At 27.6% G+C, this 27097-nt stretch overlaps 2 protein-coding genes and 1 long non-coding RNA gene across 7 annotated transcripts in view; 1 reads left to right on the top strand and 2 right to left on the bottom strand.

Moving 5' to 3' along the window:
* Positions 1-252: 252 nt before the first annotated feature.
* LOC114119417 (receptor expression-enhancing protein 5-like) lies at positions 253-1654 on the bottom strand. 5 transcript variants are annotated; one of them, XM_050202951.1, is made up of 3 exons: positions 902-1653; positions 625-807; positions 253-402 (listed from the first exon to the last, which is right to left on the bottom strand). In XM_050202951.1, the coding sequence occupies exons 1-2, from the start codon at positions 1391-1393 to the stop codon at positions 661-663; spliced, it is 639 nt and encodes a 212-aa protein (XP_050058908.1). In that variant the 5' UTR covers positions 1394-1653; the 3' UTR covers positions 253-402; positions 625-660. The 5 variants fall into 5 exon arrangements, 2 of the variants coding, with proteins under 2 accessions (XP_050058908.1, XP_050058909.1); XR_007604810.1 differs by having other exon boundaries at positions 274-402; positions 586-807; XR_007604811.1 differs by having other exon boundaries at positions 342-440; positions 586-807.
* A 1543-nt stretch (positions 1655-3197) lies between these two features.
* Positions 3198-6820, bottom strand: LOC126550787 (uncharacterized). The gene is made up of 2 exons (XR_007604812.1): positions 5369-6820; positions 3198-5230 (listed from the first exon to the last, which is right to left on the bottom strand). It is a non-coding gene; the product is annotated as an uncharacterized LOC126550787 (long non-coding RNA).
* LOC114119424 (probable G-protein coupled receptor No18) overlaps positions 5389-27097 on the top strand; it is a 127042-nt gene continuing 105333 nt past the window's right edge. The window contains exons 1-2 of the mRNA XM_050202949.1: positions 5389-5532; positions 7788-7895. Of these exons, the coding sequence (XP_050058906.1) occupies positions 5480-5532; positions 7788-7895 (161 nt within the window). The 5' untranslated portion in view covers positions 5389-5479. The remainder of the gene's footprint in view (positions 5533-7787; positions 7896-27097) is intronic.

Below are 27097 nucleotides of genomic sequence, written 5' to 3'. Positions count from 1 at the left end.
CATCAAAACCATGGACGAATTTTTTCGGACGGATGGAGACCCGAACTGGCGTACCTAGATTGAAAGTACTGATTGGACTTCTGCTGGCAACTTCAGTCATCCTGTTCGTTTTTGGGGCTACAGCTATGGTGTTAAGCAACGCGATCGGGTTGATATATCCCGCGCAGGCGACGTTTTCACTGGTGTTCTCGCCACCCAGATGGAAAAATTATGCTTCCGCCGCCGCCGCTGCGGAAGCCCAAAATAAAAAATTCCCTTACTGGCTGATGTTCAGTGCGTTGTTGATCGTGGAGCAGGTCTGCGGATTCGTCCTATTTTTATTTCCGTGGTACATACCGTTTAGAACAGTTTTCCTGATGTGGTTTTCAGCACCGATCCGAAATAACGGTGCGGCTTATACACCTACACAGTACATGTTATAATATACCGATTTATCATACCTATAATAAAAAACTTCAACAATAGGTCAGGACTGTAAGTACATAATATAGGTAGATACTGTTTAGAACGGTGGTTCTTACACTATTGTGAAACACTGACCGCTGATTAAAGGCTTATGGAAATCGCCAACCACCCTACCCTTACCGATTTTCTTTCGAGTATATTTCGTTATAATATACGTACTCTCGCTGATCCCACATTATTAATGCAGTAAAATGTTCATTTCCGTAATGCCGACCGCATAGATGTCGAATGAGGTGACTGAGGTGATCGCTGAGGTGGCCGACAAGGCGGCCCATTAGGATGACGATTTTGCATCAAGTTTTTGTCACCGGAACTATTGACGAAGGGCTTACGCTGCGTTGACTGTCGCGTTCACAGCACAATTCGAATAACAACAAAACCATTATTTTAGGTAATAATAACTTACATTTATATAGGTTATGAGTTTTTTATTAACCTCCAAGTTTTTATAAATGACGTTTTTGAATATATAACCCGCACCGTTGTTTCGGATCGGCGCGGAACACCACATCAGGAAAACTGTTCTAAACGGTATGTACCACGGAAATAAAAATAGGACAAAGCCACAGACCTGTTCCACGATTAACAAAGCACTGAATATCAACCAGTAAGTGAATTTTTTATTTTTGGCTTCCGCAGCGGCGGCGGCGGAAGCATAACTTTTCCATCTGGGTGGAGAGAACACCAGTGAAAACGTCGCCTGCGCGGGATATATCAACCCGATCGCGTTGCTCAACACCATAGCTGTATCCTCAAAAATGAACAGGATGACTGAAGTTGTCAGCAGAAGTCCAATCAGTACTTTCAATCTAGGTACGCCAGTTCGGGTCTCCATCCGTCCGAAAAAATTCGTCCATGGTTTTGATGTGTCGTGCAACATTTTGTCGATTATGTTCATCACAGTCTTAACTCGTTTGTCGTCAACCATATTATCAAATGCGCCGTAATTAAAATTATATAATTTATCAGTATTTGTAATAATACGTTTCGTAATATTACGTCAATCGTCGATAATTGTACAGATAATTTTATGGTGAATACCTTTGTTTTTAGGTATAGGTACCTACGGGCTACGACCTACGTAAATAATTTAATTTTTGTTGGTTTAAAATTTGTTTTATTTAGTATAATAATGAATTTAAAAATGTTTGTTCTGCAATGAGTATTTCGTTACTATAGTTAAATTTCATATTAATATAGATAATTGACTACAAGTATTTTTTATAGGCCAAACTATCAGTCTTTTAGTTTCAGTGACAAATACCCTATGGGGTTGATAAAATCGATTTTTGTATAGTTTTATAATCATTTTGTATATCGTATGTAGAATGTAGATATAGTATCTATTTTTTAATAAATAGTTAATACTTTAATTAAATTTTGCTACTAATAACTAAATCTACTTTAAACGAATATATTTTATTATGACTATTGTGTATTGATATTTATTGAATATTTATGATTATTAGGTATCTCTTTTTATAAATTAGAATCGAGGAACTATAATGACCTTTCTCTGGTATCTTATTGAGTCAACATCACGTTTAATCAATATAATCATTTTGACATTATATTATTTCACATTTATAATACACCTAAAATTAAAAAGTAGTAGTACTTTTTACGTTTTCTTTTTGGTATTATTTTAAAATACACCCACGTTATGTATCTATATATGACATTATAACGCCATTTACTATAGGTATTTTTCATATATAGCTACTGAATAATGACCACTTTCACTTTTAACAATCTGTAAACTTGACATAACGAGACATAGGACATTAGAAGACAATTTAACTTAACTTTTAAAGTATAGTTACCTGTGCATATAGATATATCTATATTACAAACTGCTATAATAATATAATAATATGAAGTACAACCAATGTGTAAGATATTAAAACTTATTAACGGTTGGTGGTAAAAAAAAAAACGCCACTGAAAAAAAGTTTGAGTATGGCAATATTATTTTAATAATATGTATTTATTTTTTTAAATAAAAGTATTTTTGCTCGACGGTTAATTGAAAAGTAGGTATGTAAAATACGAAATTTGCAGAGTAGGTTCAGTCACGGTTATAGATAGTTTATCTATAGTCGTGGGCCGCAGCCCGTGGGCGCAGGCACAGTTAATAACATTATTAAAACTAATGTTTACTTACCGTAAAACTGTAAATAAAAGCACCTATCAACCATATTATTCATAACTTAAATGAAAGCTTTGTTTTAAACTAAATTTCAAATTAACAAAATAACACACATAAATACATAATCACATAATAATATTGTATGTTATTACTTAATAGGTAGATGTAGGTACTCAAATTAAATTATAGATATATACATATATGAATACGATGTACAATGTATATATCTAGGTATATTGCATATTGAAACAATGCATCAAACATAGGGTGTTTCCTTATGTTTGTTCACATTAATAACTTTTGTTCTATTGTAGTTTTTGAAAATTATTAAATTGTATTAAAGAACCTTAGTTACTATAAGTTTAACTTAAGTATCTCGATTAAAAATAAAATGTTATAGAATGTTATATTGTAGGTATGCGTTACTAAAAAAATTTTAGATAGGTACCATCTAGCTATAATTTATATATCCGATGTACAGGATTTTATATCTAGTTATAATATATGTTCATGTTTCGTAATTGAGTATAATTAAATTATAATAATATGTAGACTGGGGAAAAATGATTTTTAGTATAATGTATAATGTGTAAGTTTTATTTTTATTTCATCATATAAATAATATTTTGAACTTAAATAGTAAAAAAATAATTTTTACGATTGTATAAATTTAATATTTCAGCTTTTGTGTTTAGGTATACATAAGTAAATATGAAATGTACTGGTATAATATTGCATTACAACAACTACTATACAGTATACATGTATAAAATAATATGTTTTTATTTAGTAGTCCATAAAGAATTCAAAGTAGATAATAAACCTCTTATTAGAAACAACTGACGTGCCGTCAGTGAACTGCTTCCTCCACAAGACAACCGTGTGAACCTTCCCTTTACCTTATTCTATCACGTACAAATTTACTTGATGTTTTAATTAACAGATTAATGTCTATTTTAAATTAAAAAAAAAAATGTAAAAAAAAATTACACTATATGATAGTAATAATTCGTATTAATAGATTACTACTACTATTATATTATACAAAGTTTATTGGTTGGTATAAATTCTGAATTCATAGGTGTCCTATTAAAAAGCAATTAATGTAAAATTACAAAAATCGTATGTTTTTATAGATAACATTATTATTAACATAATTATTTCGGGTATAAAATAAAAATAAACGATTTTTGTAAACAATGTCAATAATTTTATATAATATATTATATAATACAGAACTTTTTAAAATTCTGATTTAAACGCCAATGATTTTAGAATATATAACTTCAAAGGCTCTAATCGGTTAGGTTTTTTTTTCAAATATTTTGTGTATTCGAGTCATACACATAGTACGTATAGTGTATGCTGTTTGATTTGGCGTTAACATCGAATTTAATTAATAGTTGTCCGTTGGTAGAATGACCAAGACAGTTAAAATCTGATAAAACTGTATTTTTCTTTGAAGTAGAATATACATATATACTACGGTCTATTTTTGGTTTTAACATCCAATAACAGTACACAATGGTACGTGCTTTTGGTAAATATTGGTGTTACCTGTGTGTATATATATATATTATATTATTATATATACTGTTATAGTGTGTAGGCACAACGGTTTTGTGGTTAAAATATATATTATATTAATATTTATTTGTACGGTCTTCCGTTTTACAATATCAGTTTATTATACATATATATATATATATATTAAAAGTATTAATGTAATGTATATATATATATATATATATATATATATATATTTTATTATAATTTATAATAACATATAATGTACGTTCGTTTGCCTGTGCCACCACCGCGGTAATAATTTTCGTTATGCACATCCAGCCCAAGGTTAACAATGCCCGGCGTGGCGTCGGCGGCCATAACTGTCCAGAACAAGATGACACAGAATCCGGTTCTGAAAGAAAAAAAGAGGTGCATGACACACGCACACACACTTACAATGTGGGTGGGTGGGTGGAGAGTGAGGGGTACACAATGATAATAATAATAATAATATGTATCGCTGTGTATTATATATATGTGTGTCTGGCAACCTCGCAGCCTTGCAGTCAGCGACGGTGGAGGAGCAGCAGCAGCACGAAGACATGGCGGAGCGGAGGAGAACCATTAATCCCATTAATCTCTTGATCTATCGAACGCCGTCGTCGACTTTTTTCCCTCATTGTACATCAAATATATGATATATAATATTACACACGCGGCTAGCTGCTGCTTTAGCAGTATCTGCCTATATGGGTTATATATACATATATAGCTATATACATACTTACAATCAAGTATGGGTAAGTAAATATAATATAAGACAATGTTTTGTACACGAAAATCCGCGGATGGCCGTCGGTCTGCCGTGCAGCGTAGGTATAGTGGTGGCGTATCGTCGTAGAGTTCGGTTGAGTAGTAGTGGGTGCGATTTTTAACTTCGGTCACCTAGACCTATGAGGAGCTTCATTCGTAACACTCATACAGCTAGATAACCAAAGAGAAAAACCAGCTACCCGGTCTGCAGCCACCAATCCTCCGTAAAATGCTGTGTTAAAACGCCGACGGACGAATAGGCGTAATGCGGCCTATCGTCTGCGATCTCCGACGCTATATTACGATAATATTAATAATATTATGTATATAGATCTCGACCAAACGTATAATCGTGAGGGATGCGCTTTACGATATCCGTCCGAGCGCGTACCTACGATATCACAATATATTTATTACTATTATTATTATTACACAGGTGGTCGTTCCTCTCGGGTTTCCTTAGACCCGACTCGCGTCCCGACACCTGTTGCTTGCGTATAGCATCATCAGTCCGACCGCGGTGGCGAGCCAGAGCACTCGACGATGCATTTTACCCCTTCGCAGACGACGATGAAGCATCGGCGGCCGTTTGTTCGGTATTATATTATTATATGTATTATCATCAGGTATTATGCACGTTCGGGACCGCGGTAGAACGCGCGCACGCACGTACACAATAGGTATATAGGTACCAATGGTACCACGGGAAACGGTGCAGTGTTTCATCTGTAGACTGAATAAACTGATAAAATACACAACGTAATCATGGTGGATGTGGATAAGGGTCTCCGGTTTTGTAATGTACGAAAATCTTGATTTTCTTTCCCCTCCCACCGTCAGGTCAACGTGACTCGTATAATTCAAATACACTAATGTTATAAATACATTGATGTGGATAGGTAGGTACATCATGAATGCATCTATTAGCATATTATATACGTTGACGAAAATTGTATAATGGTTGAATATTATTATAGATAATATATTAGATAAACTATATTACAGTGTCAGCGTCATAATACCTTTTATTAAAATCGTGATCGTTATATTTGTGGTTAGAATAAATTCTAATAAAATAAAGTTTAATTGGTCGAGACTTCCATATGAAAGAGATAGGTAAGTTAAAAATAGTATATCTATATAATAATATAGTACATTATACATAATATATTCAAAGCAATTACATGTTTCGAAAGTAACAAGTAAAGTTTACAAAATATAATATGTATCGTAGTATTTTATAAGCTATTTTAAGACCTAGCAATCAAAATTAGGTAAATCTTAGTTAAATTTGTTTTTCTCTGTTTTTCTCTACTAAATTCTGATCTTATACAGTTATATAAGTAAAAGCCATTTTAGCTATAAGTTACTAAAATGTTTTTACTTTTAAACGTGATGTTATTGCGTAAATTATAATATGTAACATATTATATTCAAAAATTATAAAACTAGGTACATTAATATTATATGATTCACTGTAATCTGCTATTTAGTAGATATGTAGCTTATATGACACAAGGTCCAAAAAATAATTATAATATTACAATTTTTTGTTTTTAAGACCTACTAAAATGTTAATTCACAATTTAATAAACTAAAGGTTTAGATAGGTACTAATGGTATTATAGTATTATATAATATACTATATTATATTACAAAACGAATAATACATCATCATTTCATTAATATGAAAATAATTTACTAGAAAGGTAATTCAACGACTTATAACGAAACACTTTTTCAGTGGTTCGTGTTACTATCTATACAACCTATACAATTATTTACAAGCAATTACAGTTTAACCTATGAGGAAGCACCAAATTGTAATTTTTAACATTATATTAGAATATTAAAGTCGATGAACACCGTGTAATTTATAATAACTTTATAAGTAATCAAAATAATATGTAACTATGTATTAGTTAACAAATAACAATTTGAAATACGTTGTATTAAACGTTTTTAATTACATATAAATGAAATTGATACAAAATAAAATACAAGAAATTATTTGAAAAAATGTTAAAATTATAATACCTTTATTATTATTTAATAAGAAAATTAATTATTTTATCTACCTAAAACCTATATTTTCAATAGATTCAAAATTTAAATTACAGCAGTTTTATCATATAATTAATATTCATAATAGAGAAAAATGTCTAGTACAACATTTTTTTTAATTTAAAAATACCTTAAATGATTAGTAATTTGTATGCATACTTTACCTAGTTCACATTTTAAATTTAAATTAAAAATAATTTCATTAAGATATCATTGTGTTCTGTTAAATATTGTTTTATCTGATGATACATAATTACAGGCATTACCATTTACCGCTATGACGAACATACTATGAATACTTAATTTTTTGAATATTAAAATTTTACAATATTTATTATTTTTAACTATATTAGTTTATCGTTATGATAACTTCATCTAATAGTTGGTGAATACTGAATAGATATTTTAGAAAGTGAACTATTGACATTATAATAACGCGTTTCATTGTTACATAAAACGATTAACATTACATAATTTCAATATAGCTGATACTTTTCGAGTATTCAAAAGTAAATAAAATTATCAGAAAAAGTAAAAATCAAGTCTAAGGTATTGCTAACAATTCAGCAGTAGAATTTAAAAACACAGCCACAAAGTAGTGTAAAGATTAATAATTTTAGTTTTAGCTTAAAGTATATATACCTGTACGAGAATTAGAAAACTGTTCGATTACAATGCGATAAAATTAGTTGCCTATAACATATTATTATGACGTTGGTTAAGAAACGGCTAAGAAAAATATTTATAACACAATATATTTTAATGATAATGATTTTACAATTTGCAGATATTACCTGGTTTCGAGCGGTGAGCCGATATTTTATACTTTCGTAGAACATTTTTCGGGAAATAAAATGTTAAGCACGAACCTTACAGTATTATTGAACCTACAACGGTAAGTGAAAAAGAAAACTGTAATTATGAAATGTTTAGCAGAAAATGTTAGGGCTAAAAGAAGACGACTGACACCAAACTGTTGACTAATGGGCAACCTGTAGGTGTAAGGTCCAGCGATCTGTGCACACACAACCGGTTCATATTTAACGAACAGGTACTGGTTTTCATCCCACCAGTCGCGCATACACATAATATAGATACTCACACACACAAAAACACATCAATACGCACAAGGCACAAGCACACACACGCACATAACATACCTTTTGTTAGCCCATCTCCTAATCTATACGAAAGCCGTGTGCATACGCGTCTGTTTTTTTTTTAATTTTTTTTTTTTTTATTCCTATTCAATTTAGCGAGCTAAGGTATAACACAATATATATACCTCGGTCTAGCTTATAATAAATTCCAAACATGTACGCGTACATAAAGTGTTTAATACGATTGTGATAATGGGTGATTACTGTTTGCATAAAAGAAATTTTTTTTGTTTAAGTCTTAAATACGATCACGATCTTCGACGAACAATTTTCTTCTTTAAATATAATATAAGAATATTTGTATTATTTATTTTACGTCAATATTTTGCTATACATTTCCATATTTCAGATAATAATGAGATTTTTACGATTATCAATTCAAACTTTCTTACAGATTTTAAGAAAATCGTATTTGTTCGTGAATTGTATTTTATTAGAGTTGAACTCGAATAATGCTATAGGCACTTTATTTACCTACTTTAATTTATAAAATCGCTAGAATGGAGCACGATTCCTATTACTAAATAACTTAGAATAATTCATGCGGATGTAGGAACTAGTGTTCGACATAGACGGGATGATAAGAGAGTGCTTACCTCTTCTTATAATTTTCTATAAATAAATAAAATATATTATTTTTATTCCTATTATACGTCTTACTCTTATCTGCATAGTGATAATTATAAATATTTAAATAAATCAAAAGCTGCAAATCCATGCAAGTCCCATGTGTTTACTTAATTTTCATAAAAACATAACAGATACTATAAGTTAGCTTAAAGGTTCTTGTAATAAATTATAATTTTTTTTTAAAAATAACTTAAATTTAATATTAAAGACATTTCGATGAGTATATATATGCTCGTATTTCAAATATTAATTATTCATTTTTAAATAAAAAAAATATACTAACTAATAAAGATTTTGTCAATAACTGGTATTATTTTTTCAGATTATTCCCAGTATTTCCTTTTAAATTTCTACTCTCTAAAAGTTCCAATAAGATTTAATTTACTACTAGAAATGGCAGTCAAAGTTGAAGATTGAAGCATCTTTACTGTTCATATAAAGGTGACGTCAAACACACACACACACACACACACACACACCACACACACACACACACACACACACACACACACACACACACACATAAAAAAACCACTTATCGTTATAAAATCAATAAAATATCGTTCATCGCTCCACGATTACAATCTAAAATATAGAATTTGGTACAAGTAAAGTACATATAAATATTTTCTTACTTACAAAGTATCATTTTTTATACTCAGATCATATTTAAAAAATATGGCTGGTTTGTATTATGTGAAATAAATTTTGTAATTGTACAAAAATCGGTATATTTAATAAATGATTACAAACTGTATATTAGTAGGTATATACAAGGTATTTACACTGGTAATGCTTATACTATTCTAGTATTTAAAAAAATTTACTTAAACAGTAAAGATTAACCGTTATGAATATTAAATTTTAATTTACCTTCAATCTTTTAATAGAATATGGCATCGAAGCATAAGGTCTTAAGAATTTAATGCATTATAAAAAATATATAGGTTATAGAACTGCAATTTATATATTTAAAAAAATGATTATGTCACTTTGTTGTATAGTATAGGCGTTCGAAAATGTGATAAATTTGGATTTAATGATAAATTATTATACATAAAATACGATTACGAGTGGTGGACATATTGTCAACTTATATGTACAAGTGATAATTATTTTACACATTTTTATTGGGAAATTAATTTACAATTAGTAATAAAGATATTTTAAACTTTGAACTAATAGTTGTCAAAATCTTTGGTTATATTTTATAAAAACTATTATTTATTTCATAACATAGGTTTGTGGTATAAAACAGTTAAAAGTTGATCTTGTTAAATGCTTTAAAAATACCATTGTTTAAACTGTGTAGTAAATACACAAAATAATCAATTTCGTTTACTTTTTGTTTAAATATCTAATTTCGTCATAAAAATATCGTTTAAATGTTGGCAATTTTGATGGTTTGTGTTAACATTAAAACTTCAATAGGTAGTGGCATTTATTAACCTATTATCTGCCTAAGATACTTAAATATTTAGATGTAATACTAGAATAGAATACTTTCGTTTTAGGAACACTAATAGTTAAGATACTAGAAAAATTATGATCTGCCATTGTATAATCTCTAGGTGAATGGTACATCACGGAGAGCTGATTCAATAACGATATACGCAAAATACGCTGACGCTGACGTATTTAGCAGAAGAATACTTAGCGCACCTATCTTGATCAATAGAGCTCACACTAAAAGTAACTAGATACCTAGTTGAACACGGTTATGAGGTTTATAAGGATACATTAAACTGACCCCTTCGAAATGGCTACCAGTGTTAAGCAATTCAAAGAAAACAGGTTTTCATTCGATAATGAACCAAGATAACTAACTATTTCAACTTGCTAGTACATACTAAATTAGGGACAAGAAGTGGGAGATTTAGATTTAAGTCTTTTAAGCTATTGATAACTGAAAATGAGGTATTGTCCCTTAAATATCGAAGGAAATACTAAATGACACCAGAAATGGATATCAGATTTATTTTTCTTATTTTTAAAAGGCTATAAATAAAAAAAAAATTTATATTAATTTTCAAGATTTTGTCATAGTATATACTTTTTTTTTATCAACATTTATATAAAAAAATTTCAAATGCCTAAAAATAGCTTAACATTTTGAAAATGTCATGTTTATTTGTTAAATAATCTTAAATAATTTAATTTTTAATTAGGTAAAAGTGGAAAGTTTGAAATTTCTATGATTAGTAGGTAGTTTTGAATTAATAAGAATTGTTTGAAAAGAAATCCTTATTATACTTGTGAAAATCCAATAACTATAATGTCAACCTTTCAATTTCAATCGAACATAAAAAATGTATATTGCCTTACTCTAAACTTTTTTTTAATTTTCAGTCAAAACAACTTTTGGAGAATCTTGTTTTACATTTTCAACCATTAGTAGTATGAGTAAAAGTTAAATTTTATTAAGTTTTTTCTACAAATAATTTATAATTAATATTTTCGTGGTTTTTACAAATGTATCAATGATTTGAGTATTAACTATTAAACTCTTATAAAATAAAATAACGACTATGTTTTGTAGCTTATATATTTTTATGTAAGTGCGATTAAATAGTAACTAAATTAAAACAAAAAACATTTTATATGCATAAATATTAAATACATAAAATACAAAAATTGAAAATCCAAACAAAATCGAACATAAAATATTTATTATAATAAATAACACAAGAAGAATTAAAATATATTTGAAATTATATTATGCTTAATACATTTTAATAATAATATTTACTAATAGTTTTAAGGTTCTACGGTTATGCAGTTTGAAATTAAGCAAAAAAGTAAAATCAATTTTGGTTTTGCGTGAATATTTTTGTTTTTCGTGTTTCTTGATTTTTTTGAAAAGCATTGGAAATTGTTTATTCACAAAATTACTAAATACATCCTATTTGCTACCCTATACTACATTTAAAGCATGTATACGTAAGTAAATACAACAACAAAAAAAATCATTTAATGGATAACCAAAAAATTCATCACTCCGCTCAAAATCTAAAATAGATATTGTTCCCTGCATGTACATATCCATATGTATATATATACAAATTAAGTGTAGGTAATTCTTTTGTTTTACTTATTTTATAGATTTAATATATACTATTCAAAACTTGATTGTTTTATCCCACTAAATTAATATATGTACCTAAAGGCTTTCTATATACTATGTTTTAGCATTAATGGTTATTTTGGAGTTGAAATACATTCACTTGTTTGATGATATAATTTAACGATAGTAATAAGTACTGGGCGTTTAGAATTGTATATTACATAAATATAGTGGAAATAAAATACTTGATGTTAAAAATATCTAATGGTTTTTATTTTATGAAATTACAATCATTCTAAATGCATGCCTATAGTGCATATTACGTTTTAGATTAAAGAAATGTCTGTACCTTTTTGCCAGTTTAACCATTTTAAAATTCATTATTATATAAGAATTCAATTAAGATGAATATATTATTAAATTATCAGTACATATATTATTTGATTGAATCACCTGGGCATAGTAAATGCTCGTATATTATATGATTATAATAAATATACAAATTTTACTTAAACGATAGGTATATTTAGAAGCTTTCAGATATAGTATACATATCATTAAAACTATACCTATTAACCCATTTGAAATATAGAAACCAAGAATACTGTATATTTAATAAAATTATTAAAAATGTATGATAAATTTATTTGTATTTATATTTATTGATAATATATACGCCCTGTCGGGCTCAGTACTTAAAGTACATATGAACAAATTTAAAATAATACTTATTATGTTGATATACATCATAGAGTAAATATGGTAATAGATTAACAAAATAATTTTACAATAAGAGTGTATTTAGTGAACAAATTAAATTAGACTTGACGTTTTATGTGCATAAAATATAAAATGTAATTATTCAAATATTTCATGTAAAACTATTGTGATAGAAAAGCCGGGTACAAATCTATAAGGTTCTCAAAACAACAAAATTGTTGATAACCAATAATAAAGGATATCTATCTGTATCATAAGCGTGTGTATATATACATTACATAGGTATACGCTTCTAGTACTTCTAATATTTAAGTGCCTAAATGACTAAATGTAGAATATATTTTAGAGTGTGGCAGGTATACGAGGTATGACAGATAATACGTATTCTTTTAAGGCAATTATAATACTACGTATGGGTAGGTACACATAAACAAATTTAAATTGTATAAAACGTTTTACGTTTCACGTTTCAAGTTTCTTTATTTTATTTTATTTTTTGTATAAAAATTTGTTTCAATATCAAGATATATATTATGCTATTATATATACTTGAATAATGCGTTGTGATATAATATGTGGTCTATTGGTCTGTTTGGCTGTTATATAAATCACTAAATTTATGTGAAAGTCATATGATATGTAAGTTTTCTTATAAACGAAAATCATTATAAAAGTTATGAAAATAGTTTGCAAATATAAATTGTAATATTGCCATATTGTCCACTGTTGAATCTTAAATTAACATTATATTCAGAATAATTTTAAATTTTAGTCAGTGGATTGCAATATTGTCAATTTGAAAAATATTTTAACTACTTACTTATTTGGGCTATTCATATTTTATGGATCGTTAAATACTTAAATATGTGTTGTACATAAAATAAAAAAATAGAATGAGAGTGGGTGAGAGAGAAACAACATATCAGACCCACACGAAGAAAGCAGTTGCGAATATATGTTTTTTTTCTTTTCGTAAATTCTCTATGTAGAACCTGTTCTTTTGTCTCGTCGTAAAAATCTCGAATTCGAGACAATACGAATAGCAAATGAAAAGGAGGAATATATGTGGTTATATATCGATCAGTGGTTTTCAACAGTTGATTCTTGTATTTATATAGAATGAAAACGATTCTAAACTTACTTATAATACCTCGATATCTATAGCTATGTTGAATTCAAAGCGGTTATTATGCGTTTGATCTATGATTTATATTTTAAAATTCATTTAAATTAATTTTATTAATATTATATATCTTACCTATATTTTATACCATTAATCAACAAAATTAATTTAAAAGTTAATATTAATTTGTTTAATGATATTATTAAAAACTGATTAACTATATTAATCAAAAATGCTCAAATTAATTAAATAATACAATTAAAATATGGATAAAGATAGGTACTAATTAGTTTTGTTAATTGAATTGTACCTATGTAAAATATGAAACATTTACTGATTTTATTGAAAAAACAAAGTTAGTATAATATACATGTACTTGTATGTGTGTATTTTTATGTCCTAATAATAAATACTTAAATAATTTCTCAAATTTGAAATAGAAGGATTTACAAATACGTACAAATAAAATTTGTTAAATTTAACAAAATGCATTCTGTATTAAACACATGGTTTTAAACATTTTCAGCAATAACTTACCAAGGCTGTGATATTAACTAATATTTCTAAGAACAAATAGATATATCATACTTTATTAATTTGGTAGAATAAATTCACAACAAATAAAAATGCAGGTCTTATCGTGAATAATTTTTGTATCTAGATAAATACAGAAGTATTATTAAAAGCATTTTAGCACAATGTATATGTTATCCTTTTCTCTAACTCACACTTAGACAAATGGTTTTCAGGCAAATTCATTTTTGTTTGTGTTTTTGTATATTTTTGAGGATATAAAGTATTGTTTTTTTTTAAAATTTCGTTTTAAAATAATTTAATATACAATTCAATTTGGTAATTTTTTTAAGTTGAATATAAAATCAAATAATAATAAAATATAAAACTCATATTTTGTAAAACCTTCAAAAAAATTAACTTTTATAATTTTTGTTACTTATAATTTTATGGTATGATTACTTAAAGATCATAACAGATTTTACGTGAATGTATTTTATTTACATTGCGTATTTGTCTGAGAGTATAAGACAAATATTGTACCGATATTTTCTTATGAATATAATATAGTAGGTATAATATGTTTATAGTTATTAACTATTAGTTATTATTTATTTTCACGAAGGATAAAAAAAAAGAAGATATGTATATAGTTATTAGTTACTATTATTTATTGGTATTATTTTTATCAGTCTGTATATTATACGATATGAATAATAATTGTAGTTTTGTTTAATTCAAAAATTATATGGTTTAAACAATAAGTGATTTAATTTGGCACCCAACACTGACTCTTCATAAGCGGATGCTGTGAAACTAACCAACGCTCTGTAACAAATAACAATAATAATTATTACAGGTGTCCTTGAGTACTATATTATACATCTATTAAATTATTATACAGTATACACGATTCGACAGTTTTTTCTCTCTTTCTTTCTTTCTTTATACTTATAAAGGTCTTCGACTTCAGACCAATAAATCCTGAACCGGATATATTTTTTTGCTATCCAATGTCGTTTTTTACCGAATTGATCGTTAATTAATGGAAACAAAATTGAAACGAGATGTCTATCGGGAAAATTCAAATACTTCAAACAATCAAGGGTAACAACAGATACTAGCTATAGTTATAATATTAGATGTATAATAAATATTATGATAAAAATTATGAATTTTCACTACCTACTTATAAAATATAACATACATTTTGTTTTTAAAATGTATTAAAATCAGTCATCAGCTGTTATTGAATTCAACATTTCTAAAAATATTAATTGTAATTTTGTAGTGCACCCAGATAAATACTTAGTAAAATGTCATAGTATCAAATATATATTCAAATGTTGTAATTTACGAAATTTACGAAATTCAAGAATACTATTATCCTTAAAGGGAATAGGAAAGTAATACATATAAGTAGTAGGTCTCTATGGACAATATCAATTTTATTAAATATATATTAAATACATTTTTGATTATATTATATAAGTTGTATATTGTATAAAGTCATTAGTCAATGAAAATACTCAGTAGTTATATTTCTTGTAATTGCCAAAATTGTAATTTTAGGTTAAAATAAAATTGTGATAAAAAAAAAAATACAACGGGCTATTTGGAATGTTTTTCATAATGGAAACAATATAACCAGTATTTTATGCTATGTGGTATATCCACTTTTATGCAGTATAGCAGTATATTAGTATACTGAAATATATTACGAGTAAAATGTGAAAGATTGAAACTGAAAAACAGTGGATTTTATTTTGTTAACATACTCAATTTAATACTAAGAATAATACTTAACTTATATCTTTATTTATAATTTCTTCAATAAACTAATATACCTAACTAATTTGGAAATTTATAATTATTAAAAATGGAACCAACACAATATCATATTATATAATAGTCATAATACTAATGTTTTGTTTTAAATTAAAATATTGCTTTCCTACAGAAAAAAATGCGATTGTTTTATTATAAAATATATAGTCTTCATTGGATTTTTTCCTTCGTTTCGCATATAACATTAGGTACGTTATGTAGTCTAAATGCATCTTTTTATTTAGAATTAAGATTTTTTTGATTTGAAAATCATGAATTAGAAATGAAAAAAAAAATGAATAAGATTTATTTATTAATATTACTTAAATATTAATGATATAAATATGGCATTTATATGATTTTGATTTCGAATGAAGCACAATGATCTTTTTGGTTATTAATTGATTATTATTATTTGATAAAAGGGAGTTCTATTTAATGTTTAATTGAGCCTACCTGTATACCTTGTATGATATTGATGTTTTAAGTATTGCTCGTACTTTTTATTTTTTCAATAGTTTTTCTGAACGTAAGAAAAACCTTGTACAAATCGTTGAATATTATTGAAAAAAATAGCAAGAGCAATTTTTTCGATTTCTTTTCAGATTTATTATATACTCATACTGTAGGTACATAACTATAATTGTCTTAAACTTAATAATCCAACTAGCGTTATAATTTATAATTAATACTTAAAATCAAAATTAGTAACTATAGTAGCAATTGAGTGAATTACAATTAGCAAAGGTAGGCAAGTGGAACATGTTGTACATTAGGCGTTGAGTGGGTCACTAATATTATGTCCTTAAAGAATATGGATGTGTTAAATTTCAATCCAATGGTCATTGTATACATGAAAAACAACTCTGATTGGAGACAGTCAGCTTATATACCAGTTCAATACCATTAAGGCTATTTCATATATATTTTTTTAATATAGATTATTAAGTAGTTTTTTTAACTTTTAGTATTACGATAAGGTTGTATAGTTTTTTCAAAAAAATATTGCATTTATTTTATTATAGTATTTAATAATTTGCAATTTTATCATATTATATCGACTAATAAATAATTCAAAGTTTAATAGTCTGAATTATATTTTCTGAAAAAAAAGGCGTTTATTATAATAGTAATATTTAATTATTGACTTATTAACATTTAATACGTTTATACGATATTGTATAATTTTTCCTCTAATTTAAGAAATATTTCTGAAAATACCATAATAAAACAGTATAAATAGGTCCATTGTATAAATGTATAATATCTTAAAATAAATAAAAAATCTGATTGCATAACATATTAAAATTCATAATAATATAATAATATATTTGGTATATAAAAGTTTTTAACTCCTACGAATAATGGTAAATATTAATAACGATTTTAATCGTAATAATAATTTTTTATTAATGTCATTTTATCCATATTTAAACTTAAAATGTTTTAAAAAAATTGTCTTTATATGCTTTTTAGATTTTATAATTTCAGTATGTTATACTTATGAAAAATTTTGTATTTAATTTTCAAATTTTAGATATAAAAAGATAAGTTTTTATGAATTTCTTATTACAAAAAAGTTTTAATCTTTTAAGATTTTTACGGATTTCGTCAAAATTATACTTACAAACACATATAAAAAAACTTGTAATTATAGGTTTTTGATATTTTTTTAGTGAGAAATAAACAATTTATAATTAGCTTTAAATTAAATTTTAAAGCACTTCTAAATATCAAATAATTTTAATCAATATTTATAAAAAAACGAAAAATTCTTATACTCATAAATAGTTAAAAAATAGTCGAAGTATTTTGAAAATTTATTGTAAATAGAAAACGATAATATAAACATTTGTTAAAAATATAAAGTATATACGGTTATTTGTTCTTGAGTTAAATCAACAAAATCGATTTTGTTGAAAAACGGATTTGAGTAAAATCTACCGTTTTTCCTTAATTTTTTGTTTGTTTTTCCCGATTATATATTTTCAATGAATCTTTAACTTTTGTCCCTCTAAAGTACCTACTAGATTAAATTTTCTATCAGAAATTATATAAACCTAGAAGCCCATGCTTAGAAAAAAACAAATACATACACATAATTGTCAAAATTTTAAAATGAATAGGTACGCATTTTAGCATTAATTATCGCTCCGTTCAGAAACTAAAAAAATAGAGTACTATAACAGATATATCAATATAGTTAAACTAAAATTTGTATTATAAATCAACATTTAGGTAGTAATACATATTTTAATTATTAAAAATACTGATAAAACTGTAGATAATAGAGAACTTAATATTTTTATTTTTTAAATAACCCAAGTCATAAAATGAGAACTTTAAATTTTGATGTGCAATATCAAATTTAAATAAGTAGGTACCTACTTTTAAAATATTGTAAGTCTGATGCTTCAATAACTGTAAAATATTTGTTTTACTTATTCGAGTATCCGTGTCGTTAGAGCAGTGTTTCTCAATTTGGGGGGCACGCCCCCCCAGAGGGGTTGGGGTGTAAAAATTGCTGGGTAGGCGCAAGCAGTCATTACGAAGTAAAATTATATTTATTTAATTATTTTTATGTTACAACGTAGGGAAAAAATGAAAAATTATTAATAGAGTGGAGGGGGCGCGGTTTTTGAAAACCTAAAAAAACCTAAAAAGAGGGCGTAGGAATGAAGAGGTTGAGAACCACTGCGTCAGAGTAATAGAGTGTGCGTTCAGGTGGTTTTAAATACGATTTGTAATATACAATATTATACTCTCATAATATGTTTTTATTAACGATTAGCGTGAGATCGATTGAGCGACCGTATTGTTCTTGATGATGACGTATAATAATAACCCTGTGCTGCGTGCAGTAGCGTTTAATTTTTGGATGAACAACACGTTCACACACTATACACACCATTACACTAATATAGGTGTACCCGCATAATAGTATAATATGTAATGCTTTACTAGTTACGTATTGGTATGTATATACCTAACCTATATAATATATACGCGTATATATATATATATATTTCACCGCGGTATACGTTGATTTTATATTGTTCGCCAGAGGGTAAACGTAATAATATTTCGTCGGGTACCCCCGCGTTGCAGTGGCTCTAATAAACCATGGTATACCTATATCCGAAGAAACAGTGGTGATTTCGTAGCTCAAGGTCGTCGGATATAATAATATAAGATAATATAATATGTACGTATAAGTACCCGTAATAATATTATACCTAATACTACAACACTATTATAGGTATAATATTATCGTAGGTACGCGTACACATTCTCCGGAGTTGAAGTCTCCACTCTCCGCGCTCACTAAACGTCTTCGTGTCCGTCGATCGCGTCACCGCGGTGCAACCGTAGTCTCGGAGACTCGCGCCGTCGCGATCTCACCCCCTCCCCTTCCAAGGAAAAGCGGTTCGTTACCGTCGACCGTACCCCGCGCCTTTGGTAACCACTGGACGGTCGTGTAAAAATAGAATTCTACCGTCTAACCGGAGCAACTGCCGCCGCCGTCATCGTCATCGTCGTCGTCGTCGTCGTCGTCGCCGGCTGCGGATGCTGAACACGACTCGCCCGTGAGCTAGTCCGCGGACGTGGGGACCGCCGGGACCCGGGGTGTCCGTCTGCGCATACGAAAACAGGTTTGACCGGCTAAACGTCGCCACCGCCCGCACCAGACTCACCCAAGTCGTCTACGACCGCCGCCGCCGTAACGGAAATTTTATAATATTTTTCGGGTTATACGCCGTCGCCACTTTAGCTCGTCTTTTTTCCCCCGACTAGGATCTCTGTAGGTATAATAATAATATTATATTGTTAAACCTATATTATAGTGTCGTACGACTGTCGTGATGTATCTGGGAATCGTCCAGAGTGCACGCGGCTAAATGCGTTATTATTCGACCTAACCACCTCCTACTTTAAGTATATGATGGTACCATTTACTAGAGAAGTCTAACACTCGTAACGAGAGGAAAACAATTCTCACACTATACGAGCGCTAAGCACGCAATCACAACTTTTAAAAATATTTGTAAAATAAGTGTATCGCATTATACGGTTTGCAGGTAGTGATGAACCTATATGCTGCGGTCGAATAAAATATGTCCGAAAATTAGTATTTCCAAACATAATAGGCTTTAAAGACAAAACGTGTCTTCTGTTTCCCCTAAAATAATTTCTAGTTATACTAATACAGAATACGTACTGTACTACTGTGGCATTCGGTACTTAACCTGTACAAATGTATAAGTTCGATAAAAATAAAAAAAAATACTAATTATTATTCCCGTTCCTTATGACCTTATCCGACTTATCGTACAAATAACAGAATATTATAATAAAAATCTATATTGATCAACAATTTTATTTTTAGGTAATCTTCTGTATCTAAATAATAATTATCTTTCTTATGTAAACTATAACTATTATAATTTTTTATAATATTATATAATAATCAATGATAAATATATCGAAATAATATTCTATGATTATATTATTTCACTAAAAAGCATAAAATTCTAACTTAACTACTTGAGTAGTTGAACACCTTTCACAGTAATAAAAATTTAATAATACAAAAAATAACACTATTCATAGATAATGTGAAATAGGTATTAGGCATATATTTTAATAGGCAGGTGGGTATCCTCCGCTGTTTAAGCACGCTTGTACACACACAACACGTTTATTATATAATAATAAAATAATAAACTCGACTATTATAGATGTAAAACAAAATTTAAAACTGTACGTTATAGAAAAGTTAAAACAGTTTCATTAGTAGTTTTACAAATATTTAATATTACAGTAATAATATACGCATGTAGATAAATCTGTTGTTAAAAATAAAAACGCATTGTTTTATAAAACGAAATTTACCACGAACAATATACGCGTATTATATAGGGATTCGGCAACTGATATAGAAGGTTATATATATATATATATATATATTTATATATTATTGTATAATGAATATAGCATATAATACAAGCATTCATTGGCCTTTCACCGTTCGGGCTGCGAGGATGTACCCGCGCGTGTAAGTACCTATATAATATTATAATATTTAAGTGCAAATGTGCAATAATTATATACCGATATAGGTACCCGCGTACTACGCCTTGTGTCTCGTATTACTTCGAGACCTGCAGCAGCTCTCGTAAGACTTGAGTTATTAAATGATTTACAAAAATAAATAAATCACCGTACCACTGCCGTCCACATGGGTCGGTATACGATATTATATAGGTACTACGATCGATATTATAATAGTTCCCTAGGCGGCATCCGTAAATTTACACCCACCTCCACGGCGGAGTGCACAATATATATAGGTACATATTATTATAATATGCGGCCTGGTATAAGATACATTTCGTTAACTCTCCGACTGCGGTTGCGGCGGCCGCGGGATTCTTTATAGCGTGTTACAACTGCAAGAGAGCTGTACAGGTAACATAATATTTTATATATACTGACACACACACGACAAACGTATACTATATACGACTGCAATACTGCATAATATTAGTATCGTAGTCGTCGGCCGGTCGGATGATCGGGCGCGGCGGGTGGGATGACGCGTGCGCTAAAAAAAAAAAAAATTATACTATACATAGATAATATATTATAGGTATTAGGTATATGTTATTAGGTACACGCGGGTATCCTCCGCCGTTTAAGCACGCTCGCGCACACACGCACACACACACGTTTATTATATAATAATGTACAGGAGGTACGGATAATCTTATACAAACCGTAATAATAATAATAATAACTTGCGAGTTATATAGGTAGGTATATACGGATTATGTGAGAGCGTTCAATGGGTACCGCTTTATGTTTTAATAACAAATTTTTAGCAGGTGTTCCGTGAATAACGATCTCTTCCCGACCTCTATATAGGTTTTCTGTTTCTGTCAAATGATTTTCAATAACACACACACGTACCTACGTGTGCGTGCAGATTAGTACGATATCGAAATCGACCGTCCCATTATACCGACGGAACGGTATAGAGTGATATTGGTTAATATACGTACATTTTTTAAACTTTTACTATAATTTTTTTTTTTTTTTTTATAGAACGGAATTTACCTTATATGCAATATTCGTCGATTGGAGTTTTGATAGTAAGTGTAACATTATAATAGAGATAATATTTTTATTTTCCATAATAGTTTTTCCTGAAAGTGTGTAGAAACTACCACGTTTAACCGTTAAAGATTTGATTAGAATCGATTATGGAGTGCGACGATTGATGATTTTATTATTAATTTCGAATTTGATGTATCATAACATATACCATTATAATAGTTGAGCGAAGAGAGATGAACACACAGTCTTCTGACGTATACCTATTGTCTCGAGGTTTTGAGGAGACGAGTAACAGAGCTCCTATATACATATAGTTGAATAGTTGGATGGTTTTCTAGTTTTTATTATTTAAGAGTTACTACCTAATCATTTTCATGAGAACGTGTGGTACCTACGATCATTTTTACAAAATATGTTTTTAATATACATTATTTTTGTGTTCTTTATTTAATCGTATTGAACAAGACATCAAATTAAATTTGATGAATTGTATACAACTTACTATTATTGTGGTATGGCATAACAACTTTGGAATATAATTTAATAGTATCTTAAAAATTAAAATATTATTAATAAATATATATATATTCGGTTAATGATAATTATTTATATACGATTAAAATATGATAAGAATTTATTGTTCACAAGTTATGCCAGTTATGGCGATTTCAATTAGGTATTTTAAGAGTGGTACATTTTTTCCAAGTAAAGAGCCTTTTCTTTATTTTTAACAAACACTGTGGTATAAATAGTTTGAATTATTTATTATGAAATACTACGTAATATAATATTATATAAATTAAAAATATTGAAAATGGTTTAGCATTCGATATTAAAGGTTATTCATTATTATACTCGTAGGTATTTTAATTTTTCTCTTTAACTTGAAGTATCTATACCTACGTATAATAATAAGTACAAGACTTTAGTTTCAATAGGATCCTTTTGAAAGTCATAGAGAAACATTATTTGTGAGATTTCGCTATATTCCGTATTAGGTTGATTGGTATACAGAAAATACTGTCGCCTGTCGTGCTATATCTTAATTACATGCTATAGAATAACCCTGAATTAAGCACATGTAGGGTTGTACCTACGTAAATACTAAATAACAACCATGGGTGAATATTGATTTAGCATAGTAGGAGTGATACAAAGTTTTGAACATGATAAATAATAATATTATAACACGTGATACATCTAGCTAAATGCGTTAAGTAAACAATATAGTATAGAACAAGGTAAATTAATATTAGATTATACATATAATAATATATAGTACTATAAAAATTGAAGAGAGATAGTTTTGCTACCTATTGATAAAACGAATGAATGTTTATATCGCATTCACCCACATAATATCCACTTTACCTACGTAAAGTTGTGGTTAATTCTGTCAGAGCAGGATTTTATTTTTTCATCTATTCGTATTACTACAATGTTTTATTATTTTCTTAACTATATTCATTTTAAACAAATTGAGTTACAGTTAAATGATTGATGTTGATATTCTATATAGTGATTTACTGTCCGATATTCTTACTTTTAAGTCTTATAACATGGTCTACATGGACATAGTTATATTAGGTATATATACGTGTAATATGTATAATTGTCATATTGAATTTATGATAATATTTTATAGTTTTATTATGGTGTAAATAAATATCGATAAATTAATTATTTGTTTTATTAATGAATTTATGTTACTTACCAGAAATAATTAATGTAAATACTGCGATAAAGGTAATTGAAATACATTGCTTTGTAAATATTTTTTAAAAATGTTATAATAATCGTTCAATATTTTAAAGAGAAAAATATTAAAATATAAGTTATATTGTATTAAATTTATTTAAAATAATAAAAGGAATGGTCTTATTCTTGTCGTGTAAATAACCCAAGGACGATATGAAGCAAAGACTTCATATATGGAGGCCGAATAAACTGGTCTGGGATTAAAATTTTGGTAAATTGGATAATTGGGTTATCGGTATTAAAAGCGTATAGAACCGGTTTAAATTTTAGTAAGTTGAGATTCATATTGTTAAATACTATAGCCTATAGATTCTGTGATTATAGTAATATACCGTTTAATATATTATACTATATGTTAGTAATAATAAATTAATAGGTATATTAATCAGTCATTAAAATGACACTGTATACAAACACTATCTATGGTACCCATGTGACAAATATAATATGTTATAAGTTATAACAAATATAACACTTAAAATCAATTATTAAAAACTAGATTTTTTTTTATAATTTCAATTGATAATAAAATGCATACGCTGTATTCAAATTTTTTTTTTTTGTAAGGTAGACTATTGACCATGTTAGAAGAATAATTATTAGCGGGGTGGTAACTATAACCTTGATAGTTTTTTTTTTTTTAATGGAATGAGTACTATTTTACTGTTATTAAATAAAATATTACAAATTTATAACACATTTCTATTCTATATTTAGGCTAATTAAATTAGGTGAGTCTGCAGTACTCAATTTTATACGTGAATCGATTGTTGTTAATGATTTGAACACACGTGTATAGTATACATTATACCTAACCTAGTGTGTATTCTGCAGTGGAAGTCCGTAGAGGATCAACCCTGGGTCCAGATCCAAAATTTATAGGTTATTGCATACGCTTAGTTCTTTGTTAACTTAGGTAACCAATAATAGCTAATAATATTATGTGCTTATGTTATTATAATTTATACTATGATATTTTAAATTTCAGTAAGTGTGAGCTTGATACCGTGTTACTCATTGAATGTTTTTACAAATTCAAGTTACTATTAATAAATAACTAATTGTAAATTTAACACACTTATTATTGAATTTAATTATAAGTTACAATCGTGTAAATAATCTTATAAAACTCTTTAATACATTTTAAAGTTTCAGTATTAAAAGTAGCCTACATATTTCATAAAAGTTTTTCTCAAAATAAGACGTCATCTCCGGTCCTTGGTTGGATAAATCAAAATGGTACAGTTTACCGTATTTTAAACTTTAAAGTTTAAACCTTTGTAAACATTAAACAAAAAGTATTATAAATCATTTAAAAATACATAATTAATTAAATAAATCTCTACATGCATGGCTTAGTAAACAAAATATATTCTTCATATTTTTTATTCTTGTTATATTAGTATATAATGAATAAAAAAATACCTATAATTGTTTGTTATTTCAACGCCATTGAACCGTATAAGATGTCGATATTTTTCTGTATCTCGATAATCGATATATATAATATATTACGTGTTGTAGGTTAGTCAAGTGTATGATATTATATTTATAGAAAAAGTGTAATTACTTCTTATAACATTCAAAATCGTATTTTATTACAATAACATAATAATATATGATTTAAAATTATTATAAAATCATGTTAGTAGTAAGTACAATATAGGTTTGCCGTAGTATCTTACAATTTTATTTATCATTGTTTGTACAATTTCAAGTGCGTACCTATCGTACTAGAGTTAATAACTTATGTTAAATATTGTTAAAATTAATTTTAATGAACCATTTCCTGCAAAATTTAATTTTGGTATGACAGTTTTTTACAATAAATACATCAAAACAAATATAATATGTAATATTTAAGGATCTTTATCAAATTGAATTCATTTTTGAGTTTATTTATCCATGTACTTATGATTTATGAAATATTAATTATTAACTATACTACTTATAATTGTAGTATTTATAAGGTTATGCTAACATGAATTATTCAGACAATACGAAATAGCGTCATGTTTATAGTTTTGACAGTTTGATATAGAAATGAATGTACATAAAATTTATAGTAGGCAATCGGGAATTTATATTAAACCTGTTTAAAGGTTTCGTTATTTTGAGATTTAAAACGGTCAATTTATTTTTGAAATTAATGAGTTACTACTTATTACTTACTAATAACTATAGAAATATAGAATACACCATTTACGTAATGATCCAAGAAATCTCATCACGTACATTTAACTTAAATCACTTTTGGCGTATTATATTGTCTGATAATAACATTATACTGTGATAGTCATTCACTTTTAGTACTTTATTTACGGCCTCTGAAAAGTAATCTTTTTACCCCGAAAATCTCACTATGCTAAATTCTATACAAATTGTTTAAATATGTATATGAATGAATTTAGTAGTTCGTTGACTTCTCTGAGCATAAAACCAGATTTTTATCTCAAAATGAATATCAAATTATTACAATCGAATCTGGACATTGTTTTATACTATTATGTATGACCTATAACAAAAAAGAAACTTCTGGTCGATGTTAATGAGAGTGAACACGAAATAAAAAAACGGATATTGCTGACAAGGATTATGTAACGTTTATACGAATATTTTCCTCGGAATCCGATTAAACTAAATATATTTCTTTGTAACAAACATAATGTATGTGAATGTGATACATAATAGTATCTAAAATTTCATGCAAATTTAAAAATAAAGATTGTTCCAAATTTACTTTGATGGGATTTTGTTTTAAGCTTGGATATTTATATAAATGTATTATACTTAAAGTGTTAAAACTAAAAGTAATTACACGATTATTAATTTTTTTTTTTAATTGGAGATTTCAGTCTTTAGTTTACTTTAATAATAATTATAGTTATTATGTATTATTAATTAACGAATGTATTTAACCTGCAAATGGACATTATTGAACATAGTGTGTTGTATCGCAACAATTGTTGTAAAACAAAACATACCATTTTCAATATTTATGATTTAAAAAAAATTCTTACATTTGTGAATAATTATTATTTATTATTATTTTTTAACTATGCAAATTTTGCATAAAATCATGACCATTTCAGTAAAACGATTATTAAGTTTTGAGTTGCATAATTTTTTATTTATAGTATTTAACTTTATACACGAAAATATTAAAAATGAAATTATAGTTCATT

This window comes from Aphis gossypii, chromosome 3 (assembly GCF_020184175.1).
Source record: "Aphis gossypii isolate Hap1 chromosome 3, ASM2018417v2, whole genome shotgun sequence".
In the NCBI taxonomy this organism is placed as follows: domain Eukaryota; kingdom Metazoa; phylum Arthropoda; class Insecta; order Hemiptera; family Aphididae; genus Aphis; species Aphis gossypii.
The sequence above is the reverse complement of the archived record's forward strand: the minus strand, read 5'-3'. Positions and strand labels throughout refer to the sequence as shown.

Bases quoted from the DNA above. Each gene is read 5' to 3' on its own strand.
- LOC114119417 (XM_050202952.1), bottom strand. From the start codon at position 1,393: ATGGTTGACGACAAACGAGTTAAGACTGTGATGAACATAATCGACAAA. The intron at 808-901 runs GTTAATAAAAAA...TGAACGCGACAG, and splicing joins TCATTTATAAAAACTTGGAG to TCAACGCAGCGTAAGCCCTT.